At 44.5% G+C, this 22717-nt stretch overlaps 1 protein-coding gene across 2 annotated transcripts in view; it reads right to left on the bottom strand.

The window, feature by feature from the left end:
* Positions 1-628: 628 nt before the first annotated feature.
* PECR (peroxisomal trans-2-enoyl-CoA reductase) overlaps positions 629-22717 on the bottom strand; it is a 33198-nt gene continuing 11109 nt past the window's right edge. The window contains exons 5-8 of one of the 2 annotated variants that reach the window (XM_008059600.2): positions 18101-18197; positions 15046-15156; positions 5652-5763; positions 629-824 (exon numbers count right to left, since the gene is read on the bottom strand). In XM_008059600.2, coding sequence (XP_008057791.2) covers positions 739-824; positions 5652-5763; positions 15046-15156; positions 18101-18197 — 406 coding nt within the window. In that variant the 3' untranslated portion in view covers positions 629-738. The remainder of the gene's footprint in view (positions 825-5651; positions 5764-15045; positions 15157-18100; positions 18198-22717) is intronic. The other variant, XM_021713137.1, reaches the window with a different exon arrangement.

Here is a 22717-nt window from a genome sequence, read left to right as displayed (position 1 = left end):
AATACCATAAGGCTTTACTGATCAAAAATACATGATTTCAGCCGGGCTCAGTAGCTCAGCCTGTAATCCCAGCACTTTGGGAGGCCAAGGCGAGTGGATTGCTTGAGTCCACAGGTTCGAGACCCACCCAGGCAACTTGTTGAGACCTTGTCTCTACAATAAATCAAAAATTAGCTGGGCATGGTAGTGTGCACCTGTAGTTCCAGCTATTTGGAAGGCCGAGGCGGAAGGATCGCTGGAGTCCAGCAGGTCAAGACTGAGGTGGCCGAGAGCGTGCCACTGCACTCCAGTCTGGGCGACAGGGTGAGACTCCAACTCAAAAAAAAAAAAAAGAGTCGGAGCTGGTTTTTTCCATGCAAATTATTAAAAAGTACAGAAGTGCCGGGTATGGTGGCTCATGTCTGTAATCCCAGCACTTTGGGAGACAGAGACAAGAGGATTGCATGAGGTCAGGGGTTTGAGACTAGCCTGAGCAACATGTAAGACCTTGTCTCTACAATAAATCAAAAAATTAGCTGGGCGCAGTGGCATGCACCTGTGGTTCCAGCTACCTGGAAGGCTGAGGTGGAAGGATTGCCTGAGCCCAGCAGGTCAAGTATGTGGCGGTTGTGAGCATGCCACGGCACTCCATCCTGGGCGACAGACTGAGACTCTGACTAAAAAAAAAAAATGTACAGAAGTGCATTCCCAAGACATTAAGGCACTCTGGGACACGGGACGCTGGCCTGTTTCCTCAGCTTAGAGCTTGGCTTTCCGCTTCGCAGACTCTTTCATCCTTTTGACCACAGAAAGGTCCCCTGCTCCCTCGGGCCAGTTGTCATGGTCTGTTAAGTAAGCGGAAAGCCTCTGGTTACTTGCAGATCTGATAACCTCATTTGCCCTCCAAATCGTGCTATTTCCCCTAGTTCACCAATTTTCTCAGCACAATACAAAAAATCCTTAGGACAAATGTTGGAAAAAAAGACTTAGCTTTGAACCCCAGGTCTGCCGTTCACTGGTTTTCCCGAATTTGGGGACATCACTTTTCCTAAGGCTTAGGGTACTCTGCTATTAAAGGATCCAACAACATCTGCCTTTTGAAGTTGTGAAGCTTAAATGTGATACTGTATATACAGTGCTTGGAATACTGTAGACATTCAATGGTGTCTCCTTAAGAAAAAGAATTGTAGCCGGGCTCAGTGGCTCAGCCTGTAATCCTGTGCCTTTGGGAGGCTGAGGTGAGTGGAATGCCTGAGCCTGTGGGTTCGAGTCCCGCCTGGGAAACTTGGCGAGACCTCATCTCTACAATAAATCAAAATGAGCTGGGCGTGGTAGCACGCGCCTGTAATTCCGGCTACTTGGAAGGCTGAGGCGGAAGGATCGCTGGAGCCCAGCAGGTCGAGGTTGTGGTGGCTGGGAGCGACCACTACACTCCAGTCTGGGTGACAGAGTGAGACTCCAACTCAAAAAAAAAAAAAAAAGAATAAGAATTGTTTTGATCCTTCATGTGACCCAGCAATCTTCCTTCTAGAATATACCTGGAGGAACTTAAATCACTCTACAAAAATGATACCTGCACATGCATGTTTATTAGAGCACTATTCACAATAGCAAAAACATGGAACTAACTGTGCTGCCCATTGAAATTGGACTGGATTTTTTAAAAAGTGGTACATATACACGATGGACTATTAAGCAGCCATAAAGAACAACAAAATTATGGACTTTGCAGCAACTTGGATGGATTTAGAGTCTAATACTCAGTGATCTAACGCAGAAACAAAGAACTGAGTACCATGTTCTCACTCATAAGCGAACTCTGAACATTTTCCATTTACCGTAATACCAGAAGAAAGGGATCAGCAGTAGCAGGACACTGGAGGGGGGGGCACAACATCAATAAGCATACCTGATCTCAAATCAGGCAAAATGAGGACCAAAGGGAGACCCAAACTTTACCTGCGTGACGACCACTTGTATGCCTAATTCTGAATTGAACCCCACATCTTTAAAATAAAAAAAAATTTTTTCAATAATTGTCAGGGTCAGGCTCGGTGGCTCAGCCTGCAATCCCAGCACTTTGGGAGGCCGAGGTGACTGGATGGCCTGAGCCCGTGGGTTCGAGACCAGCCCAGGCAACTTGGTGAGACCTTGTCTCTACAATAAATCAAAAAGTAGAGTGGGGTGGGAGCGTGCGTCTGAAGTTCCAGGTCTTCGGAAGGCTGAGGCAGGAGGATCGCTGGAGCCCAGAAGGTCGACGCTGGGGTGGCTGTGAGCGTCCATGCCACTGCACTCCAGCCTGGGCGATGGAGACTCCAACTCAAAAATATTAATAATAATAATAATTGTTTAAATAATGTGTTGCTGGATGTGGTGGCTCAAGCCTGTAAGCCCAGCACTTTAGGAGGCCAAGGCGAGAGGATCGCCTGAGTCCAGGGGTTCAAGATCAGCCTGGGCAACTTGGTGAGACCTCATCTCTACAATAAATTACAAAAAAATTATCCGGGCGTGGTAGCACGTGCCTGTAGTTCCGGCTACTTGGAAGGCTGAGGCGGAAGGATTGCTGGAGCCCAGGAGCCCAGCAGGTTGACGCTGGGGTGGCCATGAGCGTGCCACCGCACTCCAGCCTGGGCGAAGGAGTGAGATTCCAACTCAAAAATAAAAATAATGTGCTTACTCTGTACCAGGCACTGACACTCGCCTCCCCAGCCTCCAGTCCCCCTGCCCCTGTTGCCTACAGCTTGTTTCCATTTGAGAATCCACAAGGTTCTAGGGAACCTTGGTAACTGGGGTGGGGCATGTGGTCCGTCAGTGTACTCCAACTCCCCCAACGCCCTGCGGTTATGAGTCAGGATGGACATTTGCATAAACTGGTCTAAAACAGAGGGGATCTCAAAATGTTGTTAGAAGTTCTAGGACAAGCCGGGCTCAGTTGCTCAGCCTGTAATCCCGCGCCTTTGGGAGGCTGAGGTGAGTGGATTGCCTGAGCCCACAGGTTCAAGACCAGCCTGGGCAACTTGGCAAGACCTCATCTCTACAATAAATTTTTAAAAAAAATTAGCCAGGCGTGGTGGTGTGTTCCTGTAGTTCCAACTACTTGGAAGGCTGAGGCGGAAGGATCACCGGAGCCTAGCAGATCGAGGCTACAGTGGCCGTGAGTGTGCCACTGCACTCCAGTCTGGGCAACAGAGTGAGACTCTGACTCAAAACAAAACAAAACAAGAAATATGTATGGGAAGGGGGAAATAATATGTAAAATTAAAATTCTACCCTGTGGGCCAGGCACAGTGACTCAACCTATAATCCCAGTACTTTGAGAGACCAAAGCGAGAGGATTGCCTGAGCCCAGGGGTTCGAGATCAGCCTGAGCAACTTGTTGAGACCTCGTCTCTACAGTAAACAAACAAATAAAAAAATTAGCCGGGAAGTGGTGGCATGCGCCTGTAGTTCCAGCTACTTGGAAGGCTGAGGCGGAAGGATCACCTGAGCCCAGCAGGCTGAGGCTGCAGTGGCTGGGAGCATGACACAGCAAAGCTCCAACTCAAAAATAACACACACAAAAACAAAAATTAAGTTCTACACCGTGATATTGTGAAATATATATTTGGTCTTCAACCCCCCATCCTAACGTCCCCCCAACCAACCACACACTCCCACCCATTTCTTGGCATATTAGACTCTCAAAGTGATGCCTTTTTGTATGTTAATGGCTGATGACTGGTATCCCCTAGATAGCTTCAGTTTGGGCTCCGGTCACCAGAAAGACCAAGGTATAATCAGAGGGTTGGGACTTTCAGCCCACCCACCCCCCGACCTCCAGGAGGGGAGAGGGGCTGAAGGCTGAGTTGATCACCAATGCCAGTGGTTTTCTCAATCATGCCTACGTATCGCAGCCTCCGTAAAAACCCAGAAGGACTGGGTTCCAGGTGCTTCCAGATAGCTGAACACGTGGAGGTTCACGAAGGGCAGTGGAGAGGGCATGGAAGCTCCGAGTGCCCTCACGTGCCTTGTGTCAAGCATCTCGTCATCTGTATCTCTTACAATGTCCTTTATTTATTTATTTATTTATTTTTGAGTAGAAGTCTCACTCTGTCGCCCAGACTGGAGCCGGCCACCACAGCCTTGACCTGCTGGGCTCCGGCAATCCTTCCGCCTCAGCCTTCCAAGTAGCCGGAATTACAGGCGCGCACTACCACGCCCAGCTGATTTTTTGATTTATTGTAGAGATCAGGTCTCACCAAGTTGCCCAGGCGGGTCTTGAACCCACAGACTCAGGCAATCCACTCAACTCGGCCTCCCAAGGCGGGGATTACAGGCTGAGTCACCGAGCCCGGCCACTATGTTCTTTATAATAAGCTTGCAAACATAAATGTCTCCTCTCCCTGAGCTCTGTGAGCCACTCTAGCAAACTAATGGAACCCAAAGAGGCGGGTTGTGGGAAGCCCAACTTGAAGCTGGCCTGTCAAAAGTTGCTGAGGCCAAGACTTACGGCTGGTGTCTGAAGGGGGCGGTCTTGTGGGACTGAGCCCTTCCTTGTGGGATCTGATGCTATCTGCTGAGGAACTGCGTGTGTGGTGTTGGGAAATCCCACACACTTGTGCTCACAGAAGTCTTCTGTGCTGATGGTTTGTTGTGGTGTGAGAGCAGAGGAAAAACTCTGAGTCTTCTTTCCTCTCGGCTATACCCATCACTTATCAACACAAAAAAAGGTCTTGAGCCTTGATTAGACTTTCAGCACATAGGTCGAACCTGGGTCCCTGATATGAAATTCATACACACCTGGGTTACAGCAACCACATGTTAATTTGCTATTAGCTACGTATTCAGTTATCTTTAGCAAGAGAAGTTCAAACACGTTTGTAAACACATTTGTGTTTTACATCTTTTTCAATATGTTTTAAGTGATTTAGTTTTTATTTATTTATTTATTTATTTATTTATTTATTTATTTATTTATTGACTCAGAGTCTCACTCTGTCGCCCAGACTGGAGTGCAGTGGCCGCTCCCGGCCACCGCAGCCTCGACCTGCTGGGCTCCGGCAATTCTTCCTCCTCAGCCTTCCGAGTCACCGGAATTACAGGCGCGTGCTACCACGCCTGGCTGATTTTTTGATTTATTGTAGAGATGAGGTCTCGCTGCCTAGGCGGGTCACACGGAACTTTTTAAACATATAAAACTAGACAGGCGCAGTGGCTCACGCCTATAATCCTAGCAGTTAGGGGGGCCAAGGCGAGAGGATTGCCTGAGTCCAGGGGTTCATGACGAGCCTGGGTGACTTGGTGAGACCTCTAGTTCCAGTTACTTGGAAGGCTGAGTGGAAGGATCGCCTGAGCCCAGAAGGTCGAGGCTGTGGTAGCCGTGAGCATGCCACTGCACTCCAGCCTGGGCAACAGAGTGAGACTCCAACTCAAAAAAAAAAAAATAATATACATATATATATATATATAAAACTAAGTTCTATAATATATAAGTTCTATAATAAAACTATTTAGATAGTTTCTGTGACTAGGAACATTTCCTATAAAAATCCTATCATGAATATAACCATTTTGTATATTTTGATGTTATATAAGAGAAAACCCTTATCTCCTAAATATCTGCTTAAGAAATTTTAAACACCTGAACATAAAGAGGCATAAAATTAGTGGCCACTTGCTCCTCGGTTGCTCACCAGGTATCTCAAACGTGTGAGTATACAGGGACTGACCCCCATCCACATCCACCAACTGTCCGGTGATAAAAGAAGCTGCAGGAGACAGCAGGAAGCATACCAGGGGGGAGATCTGGAAACAGAAACACGTGTGCTTACACAAAGGGAAACACTCCCCATTTCTAGCTGCTTCACATCCCCTAGTAAACACATCTCAGAGCACATGACTCTAACATGAATTCTATGGTGTGTGCCCCCCGCCATCAGACAGCACAACTTCCTGTTTCCATATGAGCGTCATCGAAATCAGGTAAGTGGCTAGGGTAAAGGTGGCAAGAGATGAGGGAGCTTTAGACGGTGTCAGTCAAGCCACACCATGTGAAGAAGCCAAGAGTGAATGAACTCCGTGCCTCGACTCTGCTGCTTCCCATTTCAAACAATTCAGTCTCTTCCACACCTTTCAGTGCTCACCACAACCCCATTTTCTTTTTTCTTTCTTTTTATTTGAGTTGGAGTCTCACTCCGTCACCCAGGCTGGAGTACAGTGGCATGTTCACGGCTACTGCAGCCTCGACCTCCTGGGCTCAGGTGATCCTTCACCTCAGCCCTCCAAGTAGCTGGAACCACAGGCACGCACCACCACGCCTCATTAATTTTGTTTGTTTTTGAGTTGGAGTCTCACTCTGTCGCCCAGACTGGGGTGCAGTGGCCGCTCCCGGCCACCACAGCCTCGACCTGCTGGGCTCTGGTGATCCTTCCGCCTCAGCCTTCCAAGTAGCTGAGGCCAAACATTTTCTTTAATAGCCAGGTGTGGTGGTGCATGTCTATAATCCCAGCTACTCAGGAGGTTGAGGTGAGAGGATTGCTTGAACCCAAGAGTTCGAGGTTGAGTGAGCTGTGATTGTGATACAGCACTCCAGCCTGGGTGACCGAGCAGGACCCTGCTTCTTAAAAAATAAAAAAAGGTTCTACCCCAGATCTTTTCTTTTCTTTTCTTTTTGAGTTGGAGTCTCACTCTGTTGCCCAGACTGGAGTGCAGTGGCCGCTCCCGGCCACCGCAGCCTCGACCTGCTGGGCTCCAGCGATCCTTCCGCCTCTGCTTTTCAAGTAGCTGGAACTACAGGAGCGCACTACCACGCCCAGCTAATTTTTGATTTATTGCAGAGATGAGGTCTCACCAAGTGGCCCAGGTGGGTCTCGAACCCGCGGGCTCAGGCAATCCACTCACCTCGGCCTCCCAAAGTGCTGGGATTACAGGCTGAGCCACCGAGCCCAGCCTAACAACCCCATTTTCTGTCACTACCAACTGACTTTTGTATTTTGGCCCCTGGAAGTCAACACGCCTGTTTAGCAATAAACTGGCATTCTGGTTTGTTCAGTCCATGGTCCTGAGCAGCCAAAAGCCCAGCAACACACATTACAGGAGTTCTCTACAAGAGGAACTTCAGAATCCCACTATATGCCCTAACAATTCAGATAGTGAATTGATGAGTTCAGCAACATCTCCCAAGACCCAAGAGAAAAAAAGAAGTGATTTCACTGAAATGCAAAGGAACTCTCATCTGGGGCTGTGGGCAGAAGCTGAGTTTCTCAAAGGGTGATCATCTTAAACACCTGCCTTAGAATCCCTAGGGACATTTACCAAAACTTCAGATTTCTAGATCATTCTTGGATCATAGGAATTGTAAACTCTGGGGCTAAAGCCCCAGAATGTGCAATTTTCTTATTCTTTTTTTTTTCTTTTTTGAGTTGGAGTCACTCTATCACTCAGGTTGGGGTGCAGTGATAACGCTCACGGACACTGTAGCCTCAACCTGCCGGGTTCGGGCAATCCTTCCGCCCAACCTTCCAAGTAGCTGTAGCTACAGGCGTGTGCCACCATGCTGGGATAAGTGTTTGATTTATTGTAGAGACAAGGTCCCGCCAAGTTGCCCAGGCTAGTCTCAAATCCCTGGGCTCAGGCAATCCTCTCGCTTCGGCCTCCCAAAGTGCTGGGATTACAGGTTGAGCCACCGCGCCTGGCTGAATGTACTGTTTTCAAAAGCTTCCAAGCAGGACTAGGGTGAAGCAAATGAGGGGCCCAGGATGCAAGATTTCAGGAGGTCTTCACTCTCAGGTTTGCACAAGGGCAGAGAGTGACTGCGTCCTTAAATTCTGTGCCCACACCTTGCTTGCCTCATCCCAGTTCCGGTCCTATATTTCCACAGCTATGCCTCTGAGACTCTGAGAACCTGGAGTTCTGCCACAGCCTTCCCTCCGTCCTTGTTTCCCCAGCAGCCAGTAGAGAATGCAGTGTCTAAAACGAGCCCACAGCCAGGCGTGAGGCTCAAGCCTATAATCCCAGCACTTTGGGATTCTGAGGCGAGAGGATTGCCTGAGCCCACGGGTTCGAGACCAGCCTGGGCAACTTGGTGAGACCTCATCTCTCCAATATATCAAAAAATTAGCCGGGCATGGTGGTGCGCGCCTGTGGTTCCAGCTACTTGGAAGGCTGAGGTAGAAGGATTACCTGAACCCAGCAGATCGAGGCTGCAGTGGCCATGAGCTTGCCACTGCACTCCAGCCTGGGTGACAGAGTGAGACCCCAACTCAAAATACTACTACTACTACTACTACTAATAATAATAATACAAGGCCACTAGCCATAGGAGCTTACAAAAACACTTTCAGTATGGCTGGTCCAAATTGAGATGTGCTGCACACTTTGCAGACTTAATATGGAAAAAAATGTAAAATATCTCATTTTATGTTTATGTTGATTACATCTTGAAATGATGTTTTGGATATACTGGGTTAAGTCAAATATGTTATTAAAACAATTTAATATATAATTTTAATTAATATAAATATGTTATTAAAATTAATTTCACCTCTTTTTACTTTTCTTAATGTGGTTCCTAAAATGTTTAAAATTACAAATGTGACAATTGTTATATTTCTATTGGACAGAGCTGGCATAGACCTAATAATTTTAAAGTTCCCACATTGCTGGAAAAGGCAGATCGTATGAAGCCATGTTAATAAGCAACTATCTGGGCCGGTTTTAACCCTGTTTAATCAATCAATGATAACTCACTCTATGAACATGTTTTGTTAGTCAGTCAGTTATAAAGAGACTTGTTCCAACAAGCTCCTTTCTGAAATGCCAAACAACAACCATCTCACCCAAGTAGCCATAATCTGACAGTCTGCAAACCCCAGTAAAACACACTCTCTCTCCACCCCCAGAAAACAGAAAAGATCAGTACTCAGCTCTAATCAGAGTCTGCCTGACCAGAATAGCTCCTCCTTATGTAAATATGCAATCAATCCAGCTTTATGCTGAATTTTGTTTCAAATACTCAGTGCCAGCCCAATCCTTTCAGAGTGTTTAGCATAAAATAAGTACTTAACAGGCCAAGGTGGAAGGATTGCTTGAGGCCAGTCTGGGCAATACAGCGATAGCTCCGCCACTGCACTACAGCCTAGGCAACAGAGTGAAACCCTGTCTCTAAAAAAGAAAAAACGTAAGCACTTAATAAATGTTTACAGAATGAAGGAATTCTGTGCAGCCCTTTCTCCAAAATGAGATTTTGCATCTCTTGGTTCCTAATAGGGTGTTTTGCTCACAGGCTCTCATTAAATGATACTGAATTAATTCAACTCTGCTAAGGAGAGAGAGGGTTACTTTTCTGTCCATACTGTCACAATCCCTAGAGGAAAGCATGGCAAGTATTCCAGTGCTCCTGCACGTAAGGGGCGCTTCCCTTTCTCTCCTCTGCACTCCCAGTAAGTAACTTCAAAGAACACTTAACTGTCCTGTAGACTGGGCCCAATCAACTGAGAAATGCAAATCCCCATTTACTCCCTTTTCTGAATAGTCACAGGTGTGTATAACTTGTATCAATGTAATCATGTCTTGTGATTTGTATAACATTTGCATATAACAACATGTATGATGTCTTAGGCCCGTTAACACCCTTTACTCTAGGGCAAGTTTGATTAATGCTTCTGTCAGGTGTTACTGAAACAAAGCTGTGAGAGGCTGGGCTCGGTGGCTCAGTCTGTAATCCCAGCACTTTAGGAGGCCGAGGTGAGTGGATTGCCTGAGCCCACGGGTTCGAGACCAGCCCAGGCAACTTAGCAAGACCTCATCTCTACAATAAAGCAAAAAATTAGCCTGGTGTGGTAGCGTACACCTGTAGTTCCAGCTATTTGGAAGGCTGAGGCAGAAGGATCGCCAGAGCCAAGCAGGTCAACGCTGGGCCGACTGTCAGTGTGCCACTGCACTCCAGCCTGGGCAATGGAAGTGAGACTTCAACTCAAAACAAAAAACAAAACCAAAAAAAGCTGTGAGATACCTCTGGTAATTGGCGCCAGGAAATGTGGACCATAAAATGTCATTATTGACAAAATGTGGCTGTAACTTAGGTTCTATACAATGCTCTGCTAGTCACATAGTCAATGTATTGGTACCAACTATCCTGAACTTACAAAATTAGACTGTAAAACTTAAAGGGAGAGCAGAACCATTTTAAAGAGGCCAAAGCTCACTCCGCTTCCTGGATTTGAATTCAAAAGTAAAACTCCACCAGTTCTCTGCCCCTCTGATTTGTTGGTATCAAGGGAGAGCAGCTGAGTGTTACTGGGACCATAACGACTCTATCTGCTAGGTAAAACACGTATAAACAAAAGCCAGCTAGCCGGGCACAGTGGCTCATACCTGTAATCCCAGCACTTTGGGAGGCAGAGGCGAGAGAACCGCCTGGGCCCAGCAGGGGCTCAAGAACAGTCTGGGCAACTTGGCAAGACCTCATCTCTACAATAATTCCCAAAATCAGCCGGGTATGGTGGCACACACATGTAGTTCTAGCTACTTGGAAGGCTGAGGCTGAAGGATCATCTGAGCCCAGTAGGTTGAGGCTACGGTGGCTGTGAGCATGCCAATACACTGCAGCCTGGGTGACAGAGTAAGACTCCCACTCAAAAAAAAAAATGTAACTCATAAGTAGGTGGCCAACAGACTGGTGTGAAGGTTCTGTCCATCTACAGATTCTAGGACAGAATCAGGCAGAAGCCAAAACTCTCCTGACTCTGCATCTCACATAGATACCATTCTCCCTCCTCTTCACAACCAAACTTTTTGAAGGAATGACCTACATCAGTCAAAGTCAAGGTGTTGTCAGCCAGATTCTGGGAACTGCTAAGACCTTTTCAGGGTATTTATACGGTCAAACTATTTTTATGATAACACTAAGTCCTTATTTGTCTTTTCTACTTATGTTGACATTTGTGTCCTGGTGATGCCAAAGCATAAAGGGAAAAAATTCTAGTGCCTTAGCATAAGTCACATCAGAAACTCAAAACTATTCTAGTGTCACACACCAGTAGTCATGACATTCGTCACTGGTGAGTACTCATGAAGGAGGAGAAAAGCCAGTTCCACTCTAGAATGTCCTTGATGAAGCAGTGAAAAAATCAGTTGTATTAAATCACAATCGCTGAGTTCACATCTTTTTAATATTCTGTGTGATGAAACGGGAAATAGAAAGCCGGGCTCAGTGGCTCAGCCTGTAATCCTTCGCCTTTGGGAGGCTGAGGTGAATGGATTGCCTGAGCCCGCGGGTTCGAGACCCACCTGGGCAATGAGACCTCATCTCTACAATAAATCAAAAAACCAGCCATGCGTGCCTATAATTCCAGCTACTTGGAAGGCTAAGGCAGAAGGATCACCAGAGTCTAGCAGGTCGAGGCTGCGGTGGCCGGAAGCAGCCACTGCACTCCAGTCTGGGCGACAGAGTGAGACTCCAACTCAAAAAAAAAAAGAAAAGAAATGGGAAATAGAAACGCAGAGCTCTTGCGATGCATAGAGAAGTATAATGGTTGCCTCAAGAAACGTGTAATTGACTTGAGAACCAAACTAGCCACTTTTTTTTTTTACGAAAAATTATTTTTTACTTAAAAGGATAGCTGACAAACTAGTTTATCACTACTTGTGTACTTGGCAGATTTTTTCAAAAATGAACTGAGACTGTCATTTCATTTTTCCTCCTTCCTTCCTTTCTCCCCTCCACCTCTCGCCTTCCCTCCCTTCCTCTGTCTCTTTTTTCTTTTCATCTCTCTCTCTCTCTTTCTTTTTTGAAACAGGGACTCACTCCGTCACCCAGGCTAGAATGCCGGAGCACAACCTAGCTCATGGTAGCCTCAACAACCTGGGCTCGAGGGATCCTTCTGCCTCGGCCTCCTGAGTACCTGGGACTATAGGCACACACCACCACATCCAACTATTTTTTTTTTTTTTTGAGTTGGAGTCTCACTCTGTCACCCAGACTAGGAGTGCAGTGGCCGCTCCCGGCCACCGCAGCCTCGACCTGTTGGGCTCCGGCGATCCTTCCGCCTCAGCCTTCCAAGTAGCTGGAACTACAGGCGCGCGCTACCACACCCGGCTAATTTTTTGATTTATTGTAGAGATGAGGTCTTGCCAAGTTGGCCAGGCAGGTCTCGAACCCGCAAGCTCAGGCAATCCACTCACCTCAGCCTCCCAAAGTGCTGGAATTACAGGCTGAGCCACCGAGCCCAGCTCCAACTATTTTTTAATTTTTTAGAGACAGGTCTCACTATGTGGCTCAGGCTGCTCTTTAACTCCTGGGCTCAAGTGATTCTCCTGCCTCGACCTCCCAAAGTGCTGGGATGACAAGAGTCAGCCACTGTGCCCAGCCAAGACTGCCATTTCAAAGGAAAGCAACTGACAATATTTGTTGTCAATGACAAAATTTGAGCTTTCAAGTGAAAATCAGGATTTTGGAAAACTTGTACCTGTCACCTTGAGCTTGACAGCGTTCTAACACTTAAAGATTTTTCTGAGGAGATCAGTGGAGAAAGTAACAATGTGATCTTTTGAAATTGCATAATGAATTATGTGTCAACATTGAGAAGATCTGCTTAACTCAGTGAATCAATAATTGCTAAAAAGACCAGTGTCTGATGTTACAAAATTATATATGGGTGAAAGATCTAGTTTAAGTGGGTGAAAGATTTTTTTTGTTTTTCAAGTCAGAGTCCCACTTTGTTGCCCAGGCTGGAGTGCAGTGGCAAGCTCACGGCCACCCCAGCCTCGACCCGCTGGGCTCCGGCGATCCTTCCACCTCAGTCTTCCAAGTAGTCAGAACTACAGGTGCATGGTACCAGGTCCGGCTAATTTTTGATTTATTGTAGAGACAAGGTCTCGCCAAGTGGCCTGGGCAGATCTCGAACCCCGCGGGCTCAGGCAATCCACTTGCCTCGGCCTCCCAAAATGCTGGGATTACAGGCTTGAGCCACCACACACAACCTTATTAAAATATTATTAGCCGGGCTCGGTGGCTCAGCCTGTAATCCTGCGCCTTTGGGAGGCTGAGGTGAGTGGATTGCCTGAGCCCGCGGGTTTGAGACCCGCCTGGGCAGCGAGACCTCATCTCTACAATAAATCAAAAAATTAGCCAGGCGTGGTAGTGCGCGCCTGTAGTCCCAGCTACTTGGAAGGCTGAGGCGGAAGGATCGCCGGAGCCCAGCAGGTTGAGGCTGCGGTGGCTGGGAACGGCCACTGCACTCCAGTCTGGGCGACAGAGTGAGACTCCAACTCAAAAAAAAAGAAAAAAAAATATTATTAATATTCTATTTAAATTTCTAATACAGTAAATATAGGTAATATAATCCACATAAACAAAGTGTTCTATCCAAAATAAAAAGTTAATCATATCATTCCCTTGATTAAAATGTATTAAAAATTACTTTTAGCTTTCAGAATAAAAATCCAAATATCTTGGTTAACAAGGTTCATCAAATATTTGATTTAACAATATTTTACAATTTAACATACAAGTCTATTTTCATATTAGGAATTCCATTTCTAGAAACTCATCCCCTCACACAAGAATGCATGACTCTGTTCATGAACGTTCACTGCAGAATTACTGCAATAACAAAAATGTAAATATAATTTAAATGTACAACAACGGAGTTTGATTTTATTACGATATATCCAAAAAACAACATATAGCAGGATCTGGTTTTCGTAAAAAGTCAATAAATATATGTATGCACAGTACATTGCTGGAAAGACATATATCATACTGATAATAAAAGCTAGTTCTAGGAATTAGAACTCATTTAAAGAGTTTTATGGTATTGCTATTATTTTGCCCTTTAATGTATCTTAAAATGATTTCAGATCCAAGATAGAGGACCTAATTTATTTCTAAATGAACAGCCAATTGCCCCCAACTCTTTGCTGGATGGTCTCTCCTTTCCTTACAAATTTGAAATGCAACTCTTATTCCATGAATGCCTATATATGATTCTGATTCAAGATTCTGTTCTGTTCTACTAATTTTAATATTTTCTAGTACCAGCACCAGATGCTGTAAATAAATATAGCTCCATAGTATCTTCTGACACCATGAAGGGCAGTCCTCACCATTATTCAATTTCAAAACATTTTTGGCAATTTTTGCATAAATTTTTTAAATGAAAAAATCAGTGTGTTAAATTCCAAAAATATATTAAATGTATAGATTAACTTAAGGAAATCTGGATTTTTTGTAAAATTGATTCTCCCTATTGAGGAATATAACATGTTCCTATCTTTTTGCTGGTCTTTTCACTCTTCTTCAGTAAAGAAAGTTTTTGTTTTTGTTTTGTTTCCTCATTTATGAAACATATATTGTCACTGTGCTAAGGAATCAGGTGATGTTTTTTTTTTTCCCATGTAGAGCTAAGTTTATTGTTGGGTGTTTTGTGTTTTAGTTTAGTAGGAAAGATACATTTTTTTGAAAAAATTATATGTATGTATATTTTTGAAGTGAAGTCTCTGTCACCTAGGCTGGAGTGCAGCACACTCACAACCACCACAACCTTGACCTGCTGGGCTCAGACGATCCTTCCACCTCAGCCTTCCAAGTAGCTGGAACTACAGGCACGTGCCACTATGCCCAGTAGAAAAAATTTTATTTTAAGACTAATGTTGTTGGCATTTTGGAAAGCTATTGATTTTTACAGACTTCAGTCTCACTGGAACTCCTTCAGTCTCATTGGAACTCCTTGTTGAAATCTCATATGGTACTTCATATGGCCATAATCATCTGACTTGCTTACAGTGCTGAGTACCAACAAATGCCAGACCATAAAATAATATAGCTGAAAAGTACAATGAAACAAACAAAAAATAAATGCTGTTATTCATCTACACTGTATTCACACCTGATTAAAGACTGCCATCAATAGTCAAAGCACAGCCAGGATATACCTGGGAGTTGGAAAGAACAGGAGAAACGCTTTGGTGGCAGCAGGAGAAATAATCTCCATCAGTCAACCAGACCACATAAAAAGGGCACCACATGTTACAAATTTCCAAATATAAAACATGGTAATTTTAATCAATGCTGAAAAGATATATTACCTCCTCAGGAACACCAAGTCGTTTAGCTGGGATTTTTTCAAAATGTCTCTCAAATAAGTCTTGTCCGATATAACCATAGTTGTCCAAAGCAGTCTGGGAATAAATTACTCCCTATGTTTAAAAATAAACAGGAACAAGATGAAGTACAAAAATTGAATTTTAGCTGTAAAGATATCAAGGCAATATTTCTACCAACACCAAACATTAAGTGGCTCAAGTTAAAAAAAAAAAAAAAAAAGGTAATAGTGCTAATATTAATTTTTCTTTTTTCCTTTTTTTTTTTTTGAATTGGAGTCTCACTCCGTTGCCCAGACTGGAATGCAGTAGCATGCTCCCAGCCACTGCAGCATCAACCTGCTAGGCTCTGGTGATCCTTCCACCTCAGGATTCCAAGTAGCCGGAACTACAGGAACGCACTACCACACCTGGCTAATTTTGATTTATTGTAGAGACGAGGTCTCGCCAAGTTGCCTGGGCGGGTCTCGAACCCGTGGGCTCAGGCAATCCACTCCCCTCGGCCTCCCAAAGTGCTGGGATTACAGGTTGAGCCACCAAGCCTGGCCAATTTTTCTTAATGCTGTCGAAGGAGTACAGTTAAACACTATCCACAATTATCTGAATGCTCATTTTGTGATTTTCCCTCCCTTAATAATCAGCCAAGACTTGGATTTTTTTCATGAAAGACTTTTTTTCAGAAGAGCATAATTTTGTAAGTAATGAAAGAGGCCCTTACCTGGGAACAATGGCACGTGGGAATCTATCTTATCTTCCACTAGGCTTCTCTATGTTACCAAGGAAGACTGGGCGATGGTTGGGTGAAGACTTAGAAAATGCAACATTTCCTTGGGTGCTCACCTATCCGACACCAATAAACTAAAATTTTAATTGTATAAGAATTCTCTTATTTATCTTTCACTAGCTTCTCAAGGGCTTATAAGGTCAGAAACTTTACTCAAAAACTGTATACCACAGGATAAGGCTAGCTGTTAGAATTGTACCACAAAGGTACAGGTTACGGGGAGGAGGTGAGAAAAGAGGAGTAATGGAAATCAATGAGGAAATTTGGCCGTATTGATTATTCTATAATGATCTTGGGGAGTTGTATTGGTTTCCAGTTAGATATTTTGCAACTTCTGATTCAAAGAGGATGAAATTTCCTGGAAGTATTAAAATTTAGACATTATGCCTAAAAAGATCTCTAGAGGGCAAGCGTGAATGAGGATTGTGCCTGTAATAGCAGCATATCAGTAAAAGTTTTCAAGAAATGCACTTAAAAGGCCTGTATTCCAAGGTACCAACATTAGGAACAGAACTGTGTTTACTTTATCCTAAATATACTTGAGTATAACATGGTAAGGTAATATCAGCTGTGGAGGATTGAAGGAAAATGTGACGTTTCTGGCTCAGAGCACCCTTGTTAGCGATGAGATTTCTCTGATAACTTCAAGCGTAAAGTCAGTCAGGCTTAGTCCTCACTGAGCAGCACAAGAAACGATATCTATAGATGTAATATGGATGGATCCATAGATAATATCCAAAGATATGATAGAATTTCGGGTGGAGGGGTGATTTCTATCTTAGCAATGACTAGGAAACATTACAGAAGAAGTGGAATTTTCTATTCACAATAACAAAAACATGGAACCAACCAGGCTGCCTATCAAGGCTGGACTGAATTTGAAAAATGTGGCACATATACACAATGGAATATTATGCAGCCATAACGAAGGATAAGCATATGGACTTCGCAGCAACTTGGATGGATTTAGAGTCGATCATACTCAGAGATCGATCACAGGAACAAAGAACAGACTATCATATGTTCTCACTCATAAGCGGACCTCGAACAATTATAATACTATAAGAAAGGGATTGGCAGTAGTTGGAAACTGCCAGGGGAGAGGGGGTGGGATTGGCAGTTGAGGGAAACTGCCAAGGGAGGGAGGGAAACACCTCACCTCATCAACAAGGATACCTGCACAATGAACATTTGTATATCCAACCCTGAATTACACCCCACATCTTTAAAATAAAATAATAATAATAAAGCTAAATATATATGGGGAAAAAAATGACATTTGAGTTGAGTTATGCAAGATGAATGAGCCATTTCTTTTTTTTTTTCCTTTTTGAGTTGAGGGTCTCATTCTATCCCAACTGGAGTGCAGTGGCATTATTACAGCTTACTGCAGCCTTGAATTCCTAAGAGCAAGTGATTCACCTCCTCGGCCTCTGAGTAGCTGTGACTGCAGGCACACACCACCATGCCCAGCTAATTTTCCCCTTTTCTGTAGAGAGGAGAGCTCACTTTATTGCCCAGGATGGTCTTGAACTCCTGGCCTCAAGCAATCGTCCCATCTTGACCTCCCAAAGTGCTGGGATTATAGGCTTAAACCATCACACCGGTCTAGCTATTTGACTTAAGTCCCTGTATATAATACCAAAGACAGTTAAGCTATATCTTATTTCACAGGATGACAACTTTTCAAGTTGACAACACTGTGATTCTCCCCCTATCATTTACATTATGATTCAGAGAAATTTTCTCTTGACTTATAGTTGATCTTTAACTGAGAATTCTTTGCAAGAACTTTGTAAGTTTCTCACTTTCCTAATGAAAAATTAATCATATACCAAGACATAAAATAATCTGGAAAAATTCACTCCTTAAAGCAGTGATTCTCAATAGGAACCTTATGTAGGTTTCACTGTGCGCTTGAATTTTCTAGGCTGTTTTTAAAAATATAGATGCCTAGACCACATGGTTTGTGGTAAAGCTCATATACCACTACCATTTAAACATTTCACAGATCATTCTAGTACACAGTCAGGACTGAAAATCACTGACTTATTTAACCTTCTTGACAATCAAATTATCTGGTTGTAAATCAAATAATACTTCTGTAATGCCAGTTAGACTTTCTGATTTTATCTATATTTTAAAGTCAATCTTTTAGAGTATACTTGCATATCAACAAACACCTCTAGCAACACACCAAATAGAATCAGAAGAGCCCAATTTGTCAACAGATTTTAGCACAGAATGTTTACCTACAGGAGCAACACAATTGATCCTGACTCCACTGCAGGCCCATTCCAAAGCTAAGGATTTGGTGAGGTTGTAAACACCTTCTCTGGCAGCTCCAGTATGCCTTCAGAAGACAAAACACAAACATTATCATCTGCTTCTGTTGAAGATTTCTCTGGGTAACTAAGCTGACAGGTATGCCAATGGCCTGGCAGAACCCCCCCCCCCAAGAGCATTCTTGTTACGAGTCGGTCTTGTTGAGCTCTTTTTTTTTTTTTTTTTTGAGTTGAAATCTCACTCTGTTGCCCAGACTGGAATGCCGTGGCACACTCCCGGCCACCGCAGCCTCGACCAACTGGGCTCCGGCGATCCTTCCGCCTCAGCCTTCCGAGTAGCCGGAATTACAGGCACGTGCTACCACGCCCGGCTGATTTTTTGATTTATTGTAGAGATGAGGTCTCGCTGCCCAGGCGGGTCACGAACCCGCGAACTCAGGCAATCCACTCACCTCAGTCTCCCAAAGGCACAGGATTACAGGCTGAGCCACCGAGCCCGGCTGACATACCAAAATTTAAATAAATTTCAAAGTATTTCCAGATAGGTGGTTCAAAATCTTTGTCTGCATTTTTATGGAGTCTTGTGCAAGGAAATACTTTGGTTTAGAATTTGTTATTACAGCCGGGCGTGGTGGCTCACACCTGTAATCCCAGCACTTTGGGAGGCAGAGACGAGAAGATCACCTAAGTTCAGAGGTTCAAGACCAGTCTGAGCAACATGGCAATATCTCGTCTCTACAATAAATAAAAAAAATAGCCAGGAGGCTTGGTGGCGCATGCCTGTGATTCTAGCTAGTAGGAAGGCTGAGGTGAAAGGATCTTCTGAACAAACAAAATCTCATTACAAGAGCCTCAAAACCAAATATAGGATGACTTAATGTGGGAAAATTAACTTATAAAACGAATTAGGGAAATTTTTCTAATAAGGGCATTTAAAATCACTCAGTTAAAAACAGGTTATTTAGTAAAATTGGCTGGACTTTAACATTTATTTTAGTGCAGATCTGCTGGTGATTAATTTTAGATTTTGTATGTTTGAAAAAATCTTTATTTCATCTTTGGTTTTAAAATATATTCCAAAGAGTAAAGAATTCCAGGTAGGCATGTTTATTTCTGTCAGTTCTTTGAAGATGTTTCTCCACTAACTTCTCATTTGCGTTGCTTCTGCTGAGAAATCTGCTTCCGTACAGAATGTGCCTTTTTCTTCCAGCTGCTTTTAAGATTTTGTCTTCAGCACTACTTTTCAGCAATATGATTAAAATGTGTCTAGTGTACTTCTGTTTCTTGTCCTTGGGGCTGATTGAGCTTCTTGGATCTAAAGATTTATCATTTTTATCAAATTTGGAAATTTGGCCGGGCTTGGTGGCTCAGCCTGTAATCCCAGCACTTTGGGAGGCCGAGGCGAGTGGATTGCCTGAGCCTGCAGGTTTGAGACCAGTCCTGGCAACTTGGCGAGCCCTCGTCTCTAAAATAAAATTTAAAAATAGCCGAGTGTGGTAGCACACATCTTTAGTTCCGGTTACTTGGAAGGCTGAGACGGAAGGATCACCTGAATCCAGCAGGTCTAGGCTGGGGGGCCATGAACATGCCAGTGCACTCCAGCCTGGGTAACAGAGTGAGACTCTAACTCAAAAAGAAAAAAAAGATTTGGAAATTTTTCAGATTAGGAATAATCAACCTATATTTGGTTTTTGGGGGGGTTTTTTGTTTGTTTGTTTGTTTTTGAGATGGAGTCTCACTCTGTCGCCCAGACTGGAGTGCAGTGGCCGCTCCCGGTCACCGCAGCCTCGACCTGCTGGGCTCCGGCGATCCTTCCGCCTCAGCCTTCCGAGTAGCCGGAATTACAGGCACGTGCTACCACGCCCGGCTGATTTTTTGATTTATTGTAGAGATGAGGTCTCGCTGCCCAGGCGGGTCTCGAACCCGCGGGCTCAGGCAATCCACTTACCTCAGCCTCCCAAAGGCGCGGGATTACAGGCTGAGCCACCGAGCCCGGTTCCTATATTTGTTTAATATGTTTTGCAGTAGCTGATATCTAAAGGCATAGGAAAAAACCTTCCCTATTGCCTGTTATGAATGAAATCTCTTGCTTCCTAAAAAAGTGAAAGGAATCAGAACTTACAAAAGACACTAGAAAAAAAAATCAAAATATACATTTTTCTTATTTTTTTGTTCTAGTCGGTGTCTCACTCTGACACTCAGACTGGAGTACAGTGGCATGATCATGGCTTACCACAGCCTCAGTCTCCTAAACTCAGATGATCCTTCTGCCTCAGCCCCCCAAGTAGCTGGGAATACAGGTGCGAGTCACCATGCCTGGCTAATTTTTTGATTTATTGTAGAGCCGAGGTCTCACCAAGTTGCCCAGGCTGGTCTCGCCTCAGGCAATCCTCTTGCGTCCACCTCCCAAAGTGCTGGGATTACAGGCTTGAGCCACCACATCTGGTGATCTTTTCTTTTTAATATATCCTTTAATATAAATGTTTTGTTTCCCAAACATTAAGAGTAAAGTGATGCTGGATACGGTGGCTCAAGTCTGTAATCCCAGCACTTTGGGAGGCTGAGGTGAGAGGACTGCCTGAGCAACATGGCAAGACCTTGTCTCTACAGTAAATCAAAAAATCAGTCGGGCGTAGTGGCACACGCCTGTGGCTACAGCAGCTTGGAAGGCTGAGGTGGAAGGATCACCAGAGCCCAGCAGAGGCTGCAGTGGCCATGAGTGTGCCACTGCACTCCAGCCTGGGCGACAGAGTGAGGATCCAATGCAAAAAACAAAGAGTAAAATGATGCTCCAAACAAATGAGTTGTGAGAATCCTGTGGCCTTAAATGCCTTCTGGATGCACAGCCCCAGGGTCACAGGCCCTGGTGTAGAACCCACAGATGAAGTTCAAAGTCCTCTACATGATATTTAAGACGCCTTGTAGCCGGGTTCGGTGGCTCAGCCTGTAACCCCGCGCCTTTGGGAGGCTGAGGTGAGTGGACTGCCTGAGCCCGCGGGTTCGAGACCTGCCTGGGCACCTTGGCGAGACCTCATCTCTACAATAAATCAAAAAATTAGCCAGGCGTGGTAGCGTGTGCCTGTAGTTCCAGCTACTCAGAAGGCTGAGGCAGAAGGATCGCTGGAGCCCAGCAGGTCGAGGCTGCAATGGCCGGGAGCGGCCACTGCACTCCAGTCTGGGCGACAGAGTGAGGTTCCAACTCAAAAAAAAAAAAAAACCCTTTGTGAGTGACTCTCACTCCATCCCCAGATCTTAACTTCCATTTTGCCACCAGCACAAAGAATTATTTGTCGCTCCCCAAGTGCCACAGTCAAATCTCTATGACTTTGCATAGGATGTTTCAATGACTTGCCTCCCTTTCTCCTCCTCCTGTGTCTACCGACCTCTGAGTCAAAGTCAATCTTTGAGACGTATTGCCAGAATGTTGCTCTCCCTGGAGCTCCCTGTTTGTAGACTTGTGCAAAAAGCTTTATTGGAATACCCGGCCTACACCGTCTATCCCATCCAATTGTTTTCATACTTTGCTCCCTTACTAACTGTGGAACCCCTGAGTGTGTGGATGGTATTTGATTCACTTTCATACGTTTCCAGATGTACCTCGTCCCTGTACCTGTATTGGTCAAGGAAACGAGGGACAGTCAATATTTCCCATTTGTCTTTTTGTGTGTGTGAGTCAGAGTCTCACTCTGTTGCCCAGGCTGGAGTGCAGTGGCACGTTCATGGCCACTGCAGCCTCAACCTGCTGGGCTCACGCAATCCTTCTGCCTCAGTCTTCCGAGTAGCCGGAACTAAAGGTGCACACCACCACGCCTGGCTAATTTTTGGATTTATTGTAGAGACGAGGTCTTGCCAAGTTGCCCAGGCTGGCCTTGAATTCCTGAGCTCAGGCAATCCTGCCTCCGCCTTACAAAGTGCTAGGATTACAGGCATAAGCCACCGCACCTGGCTCCCATTTGTATTTCAAGAGAGCTAAAATTTAAAACAAAGACGTGTTCAACCTCTGACACTCACTCTCCTTTCCCATTGAAGAGAATATCCAAACTGATGTTTTTCAAACTGTATATTCCAACACAATGCTAGTAGTGAAATTAATTTAGCAAGTAATAACCAGCATGCACAAAAATAAAATATAATAGGCTATGATAAAATAGGAAATATCAGAGCGTACTCTACACGGTAAGATTGGATTTGCTTACTGAATTTTTTGTTGCTTTGGTTATAAACATCCACATCAACATACATGTGTGTTTACCAGGTCATGATGTAAAATTTCTTACTGTGAATCATGGTCAAAAGTTTGAAAGCCACTAGAAACAGAAACTACTACTAAGGAAACAAAAGCAAGACATATCTGACAATTCCTTTTCCATAACACAGATAAGTTGTGTTTTTTTCTAGCCAACTGAATATCATAAAAGCCATTGATTTCATGAAAAGAAAAATTTTTTTTTTTTGAGTTGGAGTCTCACCCTTTGTTGCCCAGGCCGGAGTGCAGTGGCACGCTCAGGGCCACTACAGCCTTGACCCTCTGGGCTCAGGTGATCCTTCCACCTCAGCTTTCCAAGGAGCTGGAACTACAGATGCACAC

Source organism: Carlito syrichta, unplaced genomic scaffold (genome assembly GCF_000164805.1).
Source record: "Carlito syrichta isolate Samal-C Ts95f unplaced genomic scaffold, Tarsius_syrichta-2.0.1 Scaffold304297, whole genome shotgun sequence".
Taxonomy (NCBI): Eukaryota; Metazoa; Chordata; class Mammalia; order Primates; family Tarsiidae; genus Carlito; species Carlito syrichta.
This window is presented reverse-complemented; position numbering and strand designations above follow the sequence as displayed.